Source organism: Passer domesticus, chromosome 2 (genome assembly GCF_036417665.1).
Source record: "Passer domesticus isolate bPasDom1 chromosome 2, bPasDom1.hap1, whole genome shotgun sequence".
In the NCBI taxonomy this organism is placed as follows: domain Eukaryota; kingdom Metazoa; phylum Chordata; class Aves; order Passeriformes; family Passeridae; genus Passer; species Passer domesticus.
Genome location: NC_087475.1, coordinates 62,460,017 through 62,473,703, shown reverse-complemented (window position 1 = coordinate 62,473,703; position 13,687 = coordinate 62,460,017). Strand labels below are relative to the sequence as shown.

Below are 13,687 nucleotides of genomic sequence, written 5' to 3'. Positions count from 1 at the left end.
GGGGTTGGACCAGACAACCTTCCAACCCAAACTACTCTATGAAAAAATAGCATTCTTAAGTGTAATTTGATACTGCCTCTACTTTACTAGACAGACCTTTCATGCAAGCCCACCACATGTCCAATCATGTCCTGCTACAATGACAATCCAGATTTCCTTTATTTTCATATACATGCATTTCAAATACAACTCTACAAAAATGTTGATATTTAATGTTTAACTTTAGAGGGGGCCTAAAACATCAAACATGCTGTTTCACTACAGCAATTATTCTATGTTGCTCACTATTGAATTTAAGTGTTCAAATCTAAGAAACCACTTGCATTCAGGAAAAGATTATTTAAACTGCAACACATATTCAGGAAAGCTAAGAGAAAAATCTACAAGTTAAGAGCATAACTGATCTACAGCAGTAAAGCAGAAGCTGTATCTACTTATGACCACTGTCTAGGAACAGATCAAACGAACACCAAATAATAAAATACAGAGGCAAAATATGTGCAGAAAACAAGACTCACCAGGGATGAGAGTTTACAGACACAAATGTTCTGACATTGCAACAGAGATAAGAGCAACTCTTCAGTCAGCATTAAGCAAAAAACTCTATGCTGCAGACCACCATATACCACTGTGTCACTGGCAGCATGGAACCAAACTTGTTTCACATAGAGACAGTCCAAGTAAAGAAAATCATGTCAATTGTTAAAGCAAACACTTACCACATTCTGCAGTGATTGATGCTAAACCTCCATAGATAAAGGGCTTCCAGTTTAGTGCTGGCATTATTGGTTCCTCTTTCTGTGAAAGAGGAAGATTTAACACTACTGTAAGTACATGTCATAAATATACATGCTAACACTTAGTAAAAGCTTTGTGCCTGGTCTATTTAAAATGGGCCTTTCAAACATGAGTAGAGAAAGAGTAAAAAACCACATTTAATACATTTGACAATCAGAAGAAAGACAGGAATACCACAGAAAGGCATAGGGTTCAAATCAGTGTCTGCTATGTATTTGGGCCACCACTCTCCTCACCATGAAAGGTTAAAGCAGGTTGTCTCCCAGGCATAATGTTAAGGAGCACTGCAGTGAATAGCCTCCAAGGATTTTTACTAAGCTGAACTAGTCTGACTACATCCTGCAGGCATTACAGAAATTCCTTTTTTTTTTCAGTTACCAACATTATTTAGCATGAGCTAAGCTGGTACACTTGGACCAAAAATAAGGGTGCATACACCATTTTGCTTCCATTCAGATCTATTTCTGCTGCCAGTGTTCACAATATTCATTCTTGTGAATGTTACATGAAAATTGTCAATTAGTGAATTTGACAAAGTAAATTCGTAATTGACTCTAGCCAATTATATTAGAAAAGAGATAAGAACTTCAAAACCAAACTAGTCCAGCCAACACAAGATTACCCCTCCCAAAAGCAAGTATATCTCAACATCTTATTTATCCCCTTCCTCACAATATAAATAGTTTTCATTCCCCATTTTCTATGATATCTCCCTAAACACTGCATTCCACAGTTATTTTTGCCAATTAATTTTAGGGAGAAATTGTACTTGAAAATACTTCCCCTGGCATTTACACTCCCTGTAATTCTTCCCTGCTTTATCACCTGTAGTGCCTAACTGGAAAATATCACAAATACACCTGTTACTTAGCCCTGCCTTTTGTACAGCTGAACCTTCTTTAGTCACTTCCTCCAGAAATGCCAATAACCCAGCACCTAAATGAGTTTTCAGAGCTGCAGACACTCAGCAGGCCTGAGCAGTTTCTGCAGCTCTAGTTTTCCTTTAATCATCTTTAGTTTATGATGAGTTACCTGGGTGTTCTGACACACTGGGAAAGAAGCTAAAAATCACACAATTTCACATACTGAACACCTACATGCACAGAAATCCTCTTATTCTTTAGACTGCTGCAAAGAACATAATTAAAAAAAAAAAGGACAAGGCAACTAAGGTCACCCCCAAAAGAAAGAACCCTCTTTCTTTTAACCACAGCAGGACTGGACTAAACCCACTGCCAAAAAGAGCGCAGTACAGAGGTCTGGACACACAGGCTAAGACCATGCCAGCTTTACAATATGAAGGAGGCAGAGCCACATGGATGACACTGTATCAGAGGGAGGCCAGTTCCAGCTCCAAGTTCCTTGTAATCCTGTTCTGCCATGATTAATGGCAGATCACTTAATTAACAGAGACAAAGCCAAGCTCAGCTTGCCCACTATCTGCTACACACCTGATCTTTACTCCTGAGAAACTCATCAAAATTGACAGTTAAGCCCCCCAAACATATTAAAACAAGTTTTCATCTGTCACAAATACTACACTAATAAAACAAAAATAGATCCTTTTTGTGTTCATTTCATATTTCACTCTGCTTAAGCAATGAAGGCTACTCACTTTTTCTATGCAATTCTGAGCATGGTCAAATAAAGTTTTCAATTTTCACACAGATTTACAAATATTAGTTGAAACCTTAATATATAAATAGGATACTCTAATGTAAAAATTTTAAAGCACACTCTTCCTTTGACAGATCCCAAGGTGAAAGTCAAGGCCTGTACATTTGAAAGGTTTTCAAGTCTCATCTCCTGCCAGTATGCTGAACTAACCATATGAATCCTTCAACTTCTAACCTCCAGCCCCCTTCTTCAAGATTTCCATAATTTAGGAAAAAGTATGAAGAAGAAGAAAAAGATAAAGCAAAGAGGTAGAGTTTTTCCCAGAAAAAAAAAATAAAAAAGACACACCATCCAGTAATTTCGCCCCATGACCTCAGGTGTCTCATTTCCCGCTTATATTCCAAATTCTTGGTTTTCTTCTTAGCCAGAACTTCTTCCCTATATCAATAAAAATAGTAAGTGTCTCCTCAGAACAATTCTGTATCAGCTGAGTGAGTGGCAAACTACTCAAAAAGGTAATCCAGCCATTATAGAAAACATTAAGGTCTCCACTTTTACTAGAAAGATACAGCTTTTACAAAATACACATTGCCATACCCTGAACATCAGCGATGACAGAGGGGATACTCGACCCTACAGGACATTGGGTTGAATTAATACAGAGTCATCCACACGCTTTCTGCGGTGGTCACAAGAGAACCCTCTTTCTTTTAACCACAGCAGGACTGGACTAAACCCAAAAGCCCGGGCTGCATGAAAGAACGTAACACTTAAATAACTCGGTATTTCCCCGACGGGGAACAGGTTTGAGAAGTCCCACATCGAATTACGTATTGGTTGAAAACATCGCTAGCGTATTAAGCACACAGTACACTCGAGCTTATAGCAATTTTAACTATTTAAAGCGTATTCGGGTCTAAGGTGGCAACAACAACTACTACACACCAAAAATGGTCTCCCACCCTCCAAGACCTAAGCAGCAGCCGCCACCACCCCACTCACCACCGAGCCCTGCCCGACCCCCGCGTCCTGCCGTGCCGACCCCGCCGCTCCCAAATCCCAGCGCTGCTCCCCGCGGCCGCGGCGGCTTTTGGGGAAGGCGGTGCTCCGCCCCGGGGCGGGCTGGCCCGAGGGGCCGAGCCAGCGGCGGGGTGTGGAAGGGGTGGATGCAAAGCCGCAGTTGGTTTGAAGGGGGCGCCGAGCCGGCTGTAGTTATCCGGGGAAAAGATTAACCACGCTGACCTTGCAGTCAGAGGTCTCCCCCCGCCGCTGGCCTTGGAGGCCGGCATTTTCCATTAGCATTCCTGCTCCCGGAGGATGGAGCGGCTGTGTCGGGTGTTTGAGCGCTCCCCCGTTAACGAGCAAGTCCCTCGCCCCTCAGAGTTTTTCCTCGCTATTATCTATAAAGACATTGATTTTGCCCCTCGGTTTATGATCCTAGGGGCGCCAGCGACGCCGCAGCAGTACCCGGGCTGAGCTTTCCTGAGGCGGCACAGGAATCTTTATCTACCTGCTGTGTGGAGGAACAGAAAGGGACAGGGTGGATTTAAATAGCTACTTAGCTCTTTAAAATACCCTCTTCAATATTTTTGGCAGAAAGGTTACACGGGTGATTCAGCAGTCATAGTAGTATTACACAGTTCTGTGCCATTCTAACTACGTTTCTTTGCATTAGCAGGGCAGAAATTATGGATTCAGTAGATATGCTTTACATCGCTTTGTTCACACGCATCCAGTGACCAGAAGGAAGGGGGCTATCCAAAAGGGCGGGTCTCAGCCGCCGTACGGGTGGCAGTGACCAGTGCGTGGAGACTGGAGGAGAACCAGAAGTAGCCTGGTCCAGAGCCCAGGGCTTCCTGTGAAATAGTTGGAATCAGCTCTTTTGCTGCCCCTAAAGGCAAAGTGTTCTGGCAACTCGGTGCTTTCTGTTTCTGACTGAAGAGCTGCCAGGAGTGCTTGTAGGGACCTACCCCCACGGTGCAGCCCTGCTGCCGCTGTCAGTCGGCTGCCTTGCCCCGGAAAGGGCAAAATCCCTGCGGGATTGCTCCCCGCGCCAATCTCAGGGCAAGGCTGGAGGCTAAGAACCTTTATTTGAGCTTACTGGCTGGTGGAGAAAGGGGGTGACAGCCGCTCAGCCCTCATTGAGAAGCTGGATGTGGCTTTGCATGCAATCCTCAATAAAGCATAAGGAATCCAAAATCTGGGTTCCGGTATGCCACAAAGTGCTTAATAGGGTGAAAATAGTTCTCTAAAGCAATCCGAGCCTATTACAGACTTCCCATAAATGTTACATTTCAGTTGTTAAAGGATGGATAGCCTACAAAGCTGGTGCTCTGTAGCACAGAGTAGTGCTATCACAGTGTTGCAAAGTCATCTTTGCAGGTGGGCCTCACAGAACCTAGCTACAAAGTCCCACCTCAGAAATGGTATTCATTTTCTAACCCCCTTCTGAAACTCCTAGTACCTGGCTAGTACTTCACAGGTTTTATATCTACAGCAAGTAGTAGCATGATCTTACTTCAAATAAACTTTTAATGGCTCCTTTCTTTCTTTTTTGCACAGAGATCACTTGGACTGATTCTAACATTGAGTGATTTTGCACTTCAGTGCAGCTGTTTCAGTTTTCTGAATTCTCAAATTTCTGCCTCCTCAAATTTCTGCCTCCTTTTAAGAAGGACTTTAGTTCCACTGTGATCTTGAGTTAGGCAGCTCCTTTTGCAGGCAGATGGGTTTTATTGCCTCTGATGAAAAGCAGCTCCTGCTCACATGTTATATCTTGCACCCAATCATATTTCTTAGTTTCTTAACAACCTAGTTGCTAGTTCTCTGCTGTGTACTTCTGAATACAGAAGAATTCAGGTTAACTCTTATTACTACTGGTGACTTTCCATGGGTCCTCTGAATAAAGTCTTCTGTTGTATTCTCAACCCAATTCATACTACGTATGAGGTACGTAATGCTTTTGTCAACAGACAGTGGACTACTTTTGGCAAGCTGCCTTGAAGCTGGCATCTGCGTCACACCAGCACTGACTTAGGTGCTCAGCATCTTTCCACATGTGCTACTGATTGCACAGTCTTACAACAGCTTTATCCAAGCACCAGTTCTTTCCCAAGGGGCTGTGCAGGGCTGCAGTTTAATTAATCAATTCCCAGACCCCTAAACTTATTGCTCCTATATTTCCTCACACTTTTTTTAAATTTTTTTTTAAAGCAAAAGAAGACAGCCCTCAAACCATTTTACAGGGGAGCTCTGCTCTTTTTGCGTTTATTCCTGTTTTGCTATTTGAACTGCTGCTTGAAATGGAAAATCATTTCACTTCTGGTCTCTGTAGTGGTGGAGACAGGTCTGCCAAGTCTCCTGCTGCTTAAATGAATGGTTAGTGGAGAGACACAGCTGGCTACAGGTATTGTTCAAACTGCCTTGTCATTTTGTTGCCAGCTGTAACCACTGGAGGGTTACCTTTTTCCCTTGGCAACTTCCACAATTATTAGTTACATAATTGATTTACATTTTTCATGTTCCATTGGCTGAGTGATGAAAGCGAGCCTAGGACATTGGAGTCAAGAGCTCCCTGCCCTGGCACAGCCTCCTCACCTTCAATTGTTTGCACTTTCCCTCTGAAGCGCATTTCATCTGACCCTCAATCATACTGCAGATGACTTTGCTGGGAAAGTAGACACTCAGTGTGCTGTTGGCATGTGCAAAACTGTAAGACATAATAAATAGTATTTCCATTGTGTTTGCCAAGGACAAAGCCTCAGCCTGAAGCACCACATCCAGTTATGTGTGGTGAATTTCAGGAGGGTTGTACAGAAGAACTAGGAAAATAAGGCTAGGATTACAAAACACAATCTGTAAGAGAAAATTGAAAGAAACAGTCTTAAAAAAAAAGATTAGTATAACACCATCTTCAAGACTGAAAGTTATCCATAAAGAGGAATTTAATTATCTGTTCTCCACCTCTTATATTAGACACAACAGACTTTCTAATGGTGTGGACAGTGCTAGATGAAAATGACTGTGGAGTTTGCAGTACCTTCATCATCACCAACTTTTAAAAACTGTTAGGCAGCTGTTTTTGAGACATAATTACAATCTGGATTACCCAGGCCAAGCATTGGGATGGACTCTCAAGGATCTTTCCAGCCCTTTTTTTCTGTAATTATTCAATGAAATTTCCTTCTCCAGCTGCTAGCATATGTTATGTACAATGACAAGACAACTGAAGTTTCCAACTTAGTAACATAATCTACTGTGCAGAGACCAAAGAGAAAGGAAAGTGAAATCAGGAGTAACAGTAAATGCTATTTTGTAGTCTTTTTTTTAATTTTTTTTTTTTTTTTTTTTGTATTCTGATTTGGACTCTGGCATTGGCAGGAGGCAAAGGTCTTTACTGTTTCATTGTTTTGTGGATATAAAAGGGTCATGTTATTTGTTTTTAATGGGTAAAGGGTGAAGGAACAGAGGGCAATTCCAGGCTTTGAGTGGACGAGAGTCACAAAGCATAAGATCCCAGCAAAGCAGTTCTAGCAAATGTAAACCTGTAAACCAAACAAAATTTTCTGAAAGTGTTGCAATCTTGCAGCAGGTCCTGGGAAATTGATTTGTCTTCTTTTCTGAGACTCCATACAGAGATAATAACTCCTATGTACGTCACAGTGTTGGGCTTCATGTTATTTGAATGAGCAAATGAAAAGCTGCCGAAGTTGCTCAGATAGGAAGGCACTATAGGAGGCTTTTCACTGCTACAAAATACTTTCCAACCTCAAAGGGTGATTCTCCAGGTCCTTGCTAAATAAAGATCAGTCACAGTTGCTTCACAGAGGCTTTTGTCCAACATTTCACTGCACTAAACAAGTAGCAACTGGAAGAAACAATGCCAATTTAAATGCTGGTAGATGCAACACAAAGAAGAACAAATATTTTTCTACGTCCTACCAAAACCCAGACAGAATATGGTGTAAGATACAGCCTAACCTTTCCTACGAGGGAGATGATTCAATGTTGAATGAATGACAGAGAGGTTGACGTGACACCAAATGACATCTCACGCATGGCATGTTTTCTGACACTTTCAGTACACCCCTTGCTGGCAGTACTCAATGTCCAGGGATAGTAGGGAGCATCTGTTGGGGGAAACACATATTTGTGGAAGTGTCTGCTGGGGGAGTTACATATTTGCACTAGACTATCCTGTGAAAACAGAGTTGCAGTTGAAGTAATTCTACAGTAAAAGACAAGAGAATGGTCAGGGAGATGTACTCACAGGTGACCCCAAGCCATGTCCTCCACAATGCGGGATTTAGGTTGATCAGAATACAGAACTGCCTACATAGCAAAATTTCAAGCTTTCAGGGCTATTACTTCTTAAAGGAGCCTCACTATTCTCTTTCCAGATTCTCAAGTTTTGGTGGTTTTCCTCTAGTGTTTACAGAATGCTTTGCATTAAATTGTTACCCAAATAATACAACTTTTCTTCTGGTTACTCCAGTCTTTTGGTAACATAGCTTTTTGCTATCAGCGTCTGAATACCATTTTCTTCCTTTTAAATTTAAAAGTGTATTTGATAAAATTTTATCAAATGAAATGTTAGATAACTTTTTTTTTTTAAATAAAAAGTTCTGAAAAGGCAGGATGCTTTCTGAAGAAGTATTCTTATTCTTCTGCTTTGCAGGCCTGCTGATCCACAGGATGACAACACCAGAACTAACACAGTGTTTGGCTGAGATGAGCTGATTGCTGTTAACCTTGAGCAAGACAGGTTATTCTGCACAGCAGGGAAAAGCAGCTGTAGGATTTTGTCCTTGTGGTAGTTGTCTGTCACAACAACCACATCCTGAACAAGTCACTCAGGACCTTTAATGTGCAGTGGGATTCTTGCTGATGCAGCAAAGCAGCAGTCATGGGTAGGAACTCCCATCCCCACTGCTCCTAGTAACAAAGCCTGGCAGAGTGGGAGAGCAATTGTCTTCCAGAGGCTGAAGAAGGACAAATGACAGTGATAGACATCCTGGGTTTCCATGAAACACAGCAGCTGACATGCTCATGTCCCTCCATTTCCCAGAGTTATGCTTCCCTATACTTGGTTCAGTGGATGCCAGCCTTTGGACACACTCATGCCTTAGGAGGCAGCACCAGGGAGCAAAGCAATGTGCCTCACAGCTGTAAAAAGGGTCTTTGTTCTGCAACAAGGCAGTGCTGACGTAGCAGCTCACTGCCAAAAAGGCAGATGCTCCCTTACCTTCCCATATTCCCCTCCCATTCCCAGGCACAGTTCTAGCCCTTTGCTCAAGCTGCTGATTGCTGTCATCTACTTATGAGTGGGTTCAACTCACTAATTACAGAATGCAGCCATCAAACTCCAGGCTTCTGCCAGCTGATGCAGCTGAACTGGCTTCACACTGGCAGCAGCACCAGTGTAACAGAAGAAGCAGCATTGCATGACTTGAAGTGGGTTCATCCTGTTGGAAGCATTGAAATATTAGACTGTCTCAACATCTCACAGGAGAGATGTTGAGTATACAAGTATCTGGCAGAGCAAATACTCCTGAGGGGTTGCAGTATGCATCCTGCCTTTAACACCCCATCCTAATAGCTCTGGCCTCCTGTCTGGCTTGCAGTAAGAAGAGGAGGTGGCATTAATGCCCAGACTTCACACAATCTGCTAACAACATTTTCAGACCTTCAAGGCCAGACAACAGAGGCAAGGCAGAGCCACCTTGCAGCCTGCAGGCTGCCAGCTGGATCGTGTGTAAAACCTCATCAAAGAACTTTGGATGGCCTCCTACAACACAGCTGAAAATGCAGACTTCAATTCATGCCAAAGACAGGTTGGCCTTGTTTCAGCTCTAAGGCCATGGGCAATCCAGTTCTGCCTAATCAGAGAACCAGCCTGCAAACTTCCTTGCTTTTGATTTCAAATGCAAAGTCAACAAGAAGACATGGAAAAGAGAGACAAAAAAGCAATTAAGAGTAACAAAGATGAACAAGAGAAGACAGTGCAAATGAACGTTCAGACTAGAGATATGAGGAGAACAGGACTGTATAAATTGTGCAGAAGGTTTTACTGGTCCTTGACTGTCTGAAATAACAAGAGGGATTTTTGTAAGTGAAATGAGTAAGTGATGCTTTGAAAACAGATGGTTTGCTAGTTCAATGATAGTTGCCATGAGGACTAAGACAACTAGGTAGCTTGTTTCAGAGGAAAGCACTACAGGTGAAAGCTACTTCTGACACTTTCAGGATTCTGAGAGAATAAATGTTCTAAGGAAAGTGTCTGGGGATTGAGTGATTGTCTCTGCTTCCTGGGGGAGGTGTTGAGGTATCCTGGAAGGTCACAGCACTATGCAGTCACACCTCAGGATACCCAGCACGGCCATCCTTCCAGGCTGCTTGGAGTACAGGACTTAGCAATAGATTATATACTTCCCCTAGATGGAGTTAGACTTTGTGGTTTTGTAGTATCTGTAAATTTTATAGGAAACTAGCCTAGCTCTTTTAGTTCTTGCACATCCCGGATTTTATGTGGTTCCAAAAGATCCACTGGTTTTATTATTTTTGTATCTCAAATGACAGTCCCTACCTGAAGGGCTTCTGTAATGGAGGTAATTGTATGTGTATGAAAATGAGATAACTATAAAAACTACACAACCAAATGTATCTCAGCAATGTGTAAATGACAGCGCTTTTTTCTGATGTTGATTTTCACTGCAGACTTCATTGTAACATTGAATTTTGGAGATTATAAACAGGCTGTTCTCTATTTCTAAAACCATGAAGTACAAAAGCAGTTCCAGAAATAGGGGAACCCCAGAAAATGGCTTTTGATCAGTAAGTATACAGGATCTCAAAGGAATGGGAGAGGTGAAGGTGTGAGCAATGAAATGTACAGTATAGATGATTTTACTCACTCTATACAATCAGTACATGGTAGAGGCATTTAAATGGTGTGGTTAAAGACTAGGTGGGGAAAATAACACTGGTGTGCAGGCTCCTGCAGCTCCATCTGGTTTATCTGAACAGAGCTCATTCAATTAGCTCAGCATGTTTCTAATCAGCAAAAAAGATCTTAGTTTAACCACTGTCCACGTCACCAGTGCAGAAGGAATTAGCTCCCAAACCGAGCTCATCTGACCATGTTAGCACATAGTTATGTGTCTGTCTTTTCCATGTAAAAGTTAACACACCTGACTTCACAGGTTCCAAGTATCAATTAGTTGTGTCCCAAAAGCCCTCTAAACTTAGCCGAACACAAGCTTCTGGATACCAGCCCAGAAAGAGTTCTAAGAATTTTCTTAAATTCTGCATTGTGCTGTAATCCCCTAACAATTGTGATAGGAGAATTTCAAAACTTCCTTTACCTGTTGCAGGTGGACAGCATTAGGAATTAATTCTTGGCGTGCTGTCAGAAGTGCAGCACTTGCAGCAGGAAAATCAGAATCAGGCCTCTTTCAATCAAAGCTGTTCTGCCAGTGTAGCAGATGTTTTGTCTTGCTGTTTTGCCTTAGAAACAATGAGCAATATTTTTGCATTTTCATTAATTAACGTTCTTGGTCAAAATCATTATACCCAGAAAACTCAACTGAATAGCATTTTGGTTTTTTCCTATTAAATCTCCTAAATCCACTGCAAAATACATCAGTTCTCTGGAAAACAATTGTTCAGACAGGCCAGAGCACCCATCCACTCTCTCAACAGTTCCAGCAACCCCAGAGTGCATTTACAAGGTTTGGAGGTGTTTGTCCTTTGCTGACAAGTGGCAATGGCATCAAGCCCTGGAGTTTCTCACTGACATTCAGTTCTTTCTCCTTTATTTCGCCTGTTTTGTTTACTTCAAATGCACTGAAACAAATGGCCATATAAATGTTAATGAATTACAGGCTCACTAATCTGACCTGGGTATGCCTCCAAGTGTTAGCTGATCTCTCTCAGCTTTGTGAGCAATGTACTGTGAAAATTCTTGAAAAGCCAGTTTAGTTTCAGAGGGTGGTGGTGGGAGGCCAATTATTATTCTGTAATGTTCTCAGACCATAACTTTTATTGTAGTAAAAATAGGAGGGGAAGCCTTGAAGGAAAATCAAGAGCAAAATATTCTTGCAAGGAGACCGACTGCTCATCCTGAACCAAGGGTCTGATCTTCCAATATTAGGCTAGACACAGTAATCTCAAAATACTCCATGTGCACCAGCACTGCAAAAGATGTGGCTGAATTTATGAAGTAGATTATCCTGTCTAGTGTACATTACACCTGGAGACATCCTGTGACACTGGCACTGTAAATACAGAGATGTATTTACATTTACAGAGCTCACAGAGGCTCTGCTCTGCTGATTTGAGTTGACTGTGGCCATTGAGTGAGGAGTCAATGGTGCGAGGCACAGTTGTAGTCACTCTGCATTTTTGATGACTGAGATTGGCTGGTTTGATTCATACTTAAAGCTTGGTCCAGCTTGGCTCCAGAACATCTCAATTTTAAAATCTTCTGGAGCATACTCTGAAATGTTTTCCATTTCCATTTCCATCACAGAACACACACACACAAATAAAGATACTCTCCACCCCACTCCCAACCTTACTTTATACTTGAAGAGGTGCTTGCAAACATGAACTTTAAAAAGTACAGACAAAAGGGCAAGCAAAAGGGCAGTGGACAGGTAAAAAGATTATAATAAATCTCCTCTGTCAGAACTGCATCTTAGTTCTCACTGCCTCTGTTTTTAAGCCCAGATTTGTAAGTCTGAACTTTCCTCCAAGTAGCACATGACAGAGCCAGTTTGTGCCAGGTTCCAAAATCAGCTCCCAGAGACCTTTCCTGACCACAGACTGGAGCCAGAGCAGGCAGTGTGACCTTACTGTGGGGTCATGCTGGGCCCATGCATAAAAAAAAATTATTTTCTTTTTTGCGTTTCACTTCTGCAATTACATGAATTTTCATTTCCTCTTATTATACACTATTAACATAAGAATTGGTATTTGAAATAAGTCAAAACAAAGCCATTATGTCACTTGCCAGAGCATGGAATATAAAACATTGCAGTGAAAACACAGCTCTTGTCTTGCAAACTGCATTATTTAAAAAATATAACTACAGCCAGCTTAATATTACCTCTGTATCACACACTAGGCAAAACCAGAACTCATGTATTCAACAGTCTTCAGCTCTCAGATGTCTACTGGACATTTGTGTTAAAAGACTAAAGTACTTTCTGTATGAGTTCAATATGCAAGTCCAGGTGTGCAGTATATACAATCTGTAGCTTTCATGTTTTTCACATAAAAATTGTTTTTATATAAGCTAACAGCAGTTAACGTTGTGTGCATTTTTTATATAAGTTTTAATCTTTGAGATAGATACATGGATAATAAAATATTGTTTAAATGTTGTGGTGATAATATAAGTCTGTATTATCAATACAATACATTATTCTCTTTGTGCCTTTCTGGTAACTTCATACTTATTATTATTTACAGTTTTTAAACTAGTAGGTCCTTCACATTAATCACATAAAAAGCCAAATAAAGGACTTCAGGACTCTGAATATGACTGAAATTGCACTGACTGTGAAAAAAGGCTGTAACTGTGCCTGAAGCTGTTCACATCTCTGCAACTGGACTTGAACAAGAGGATGCAATTCCTGCATGTTTTGTAATACTCAGTCTTCTTCCTTGAGACCTTAAAGGGATCTCATCCCATAGACTGCACTTCTGAGCTGTTAGCAATGACTCTTTAGGGTATTTCTGTGTGGTCTGTTACTGCCCACATGTACACATTATGAACAAAGGGGCTGAAACCAAATAATGGAAATCCAAACTGAGTGCCAAGAACAAGACCTGAGCATCACAGGAAGCTCCTGCCTCTGCTGGGAAGCAGAAAAGTACTTTGATTCCTAAAAACATACTTACAGACTTAGCCCTGAACACCCTAGAAAGTGGCATAGCTCCAGCAGGGCTGCAACATGGGAGTTCACTACTGTCAGTCCAAAACTCAGCCCTTTTCCATGCTTATTTTTCAAGATTAACATTTTGTAACTTGGGACAAATGCCACACTGTGAAAACAAACTTTGTATCTCTCTGTAGACCAAACTTCATCATCAGCACCACTGAAATATTATCTTGACAAGATCTCAGGTTCTCACTATCCATCCTGAATATCCATGATTTCCACAGTTTTGTTTCTCTACCTATGGAAATAAGCAATAATTTGTTATGACTGCATTACACCAGAAGAGAAACTACAAATGAAGAAACATATTTTGTCAATATAACTAC

At 41.5% G+C, this 13,687-nt stretch overlaps 1 protein-coding gene across 2 annotated transcripts in view; it reads right to left on the bottom strand.

Annotated features, from left to right (window-relative positions):
• The window catches only part of SLC25A30 (solute carrier family 25 member 30), a 33,971-nt gene that overhangs the window by 8,302 nt on the left and 11,982 nt on the right, over positions 1-13,687 (bottom strand). The window contains exons 1-3 of one of the 2 annotated variants that reach the window (XM_064408737.1): positions 3,418-3,518; positions 2,764-2,853; positions 720-798 (exon numbers count right to left, since the gene is read on the bottom strand). In XM_064408737.1, the coding sequence (XP_064264807.1) occupies positions 720-798; positions 2,764-2,784 (100 nt within the window). In that variant the 5' untranslated portion in view covers positions 2,785-2,853; positions 3,418-3,518. Of the gene's footprint in view, positions 1-719; positions 799-2,763; positions 2,854-3,417; positions 3,519-13,687 lie in introns of those variants that run through there. The other variant, XM_064408738.1, reaches the window with a different exon arrangement.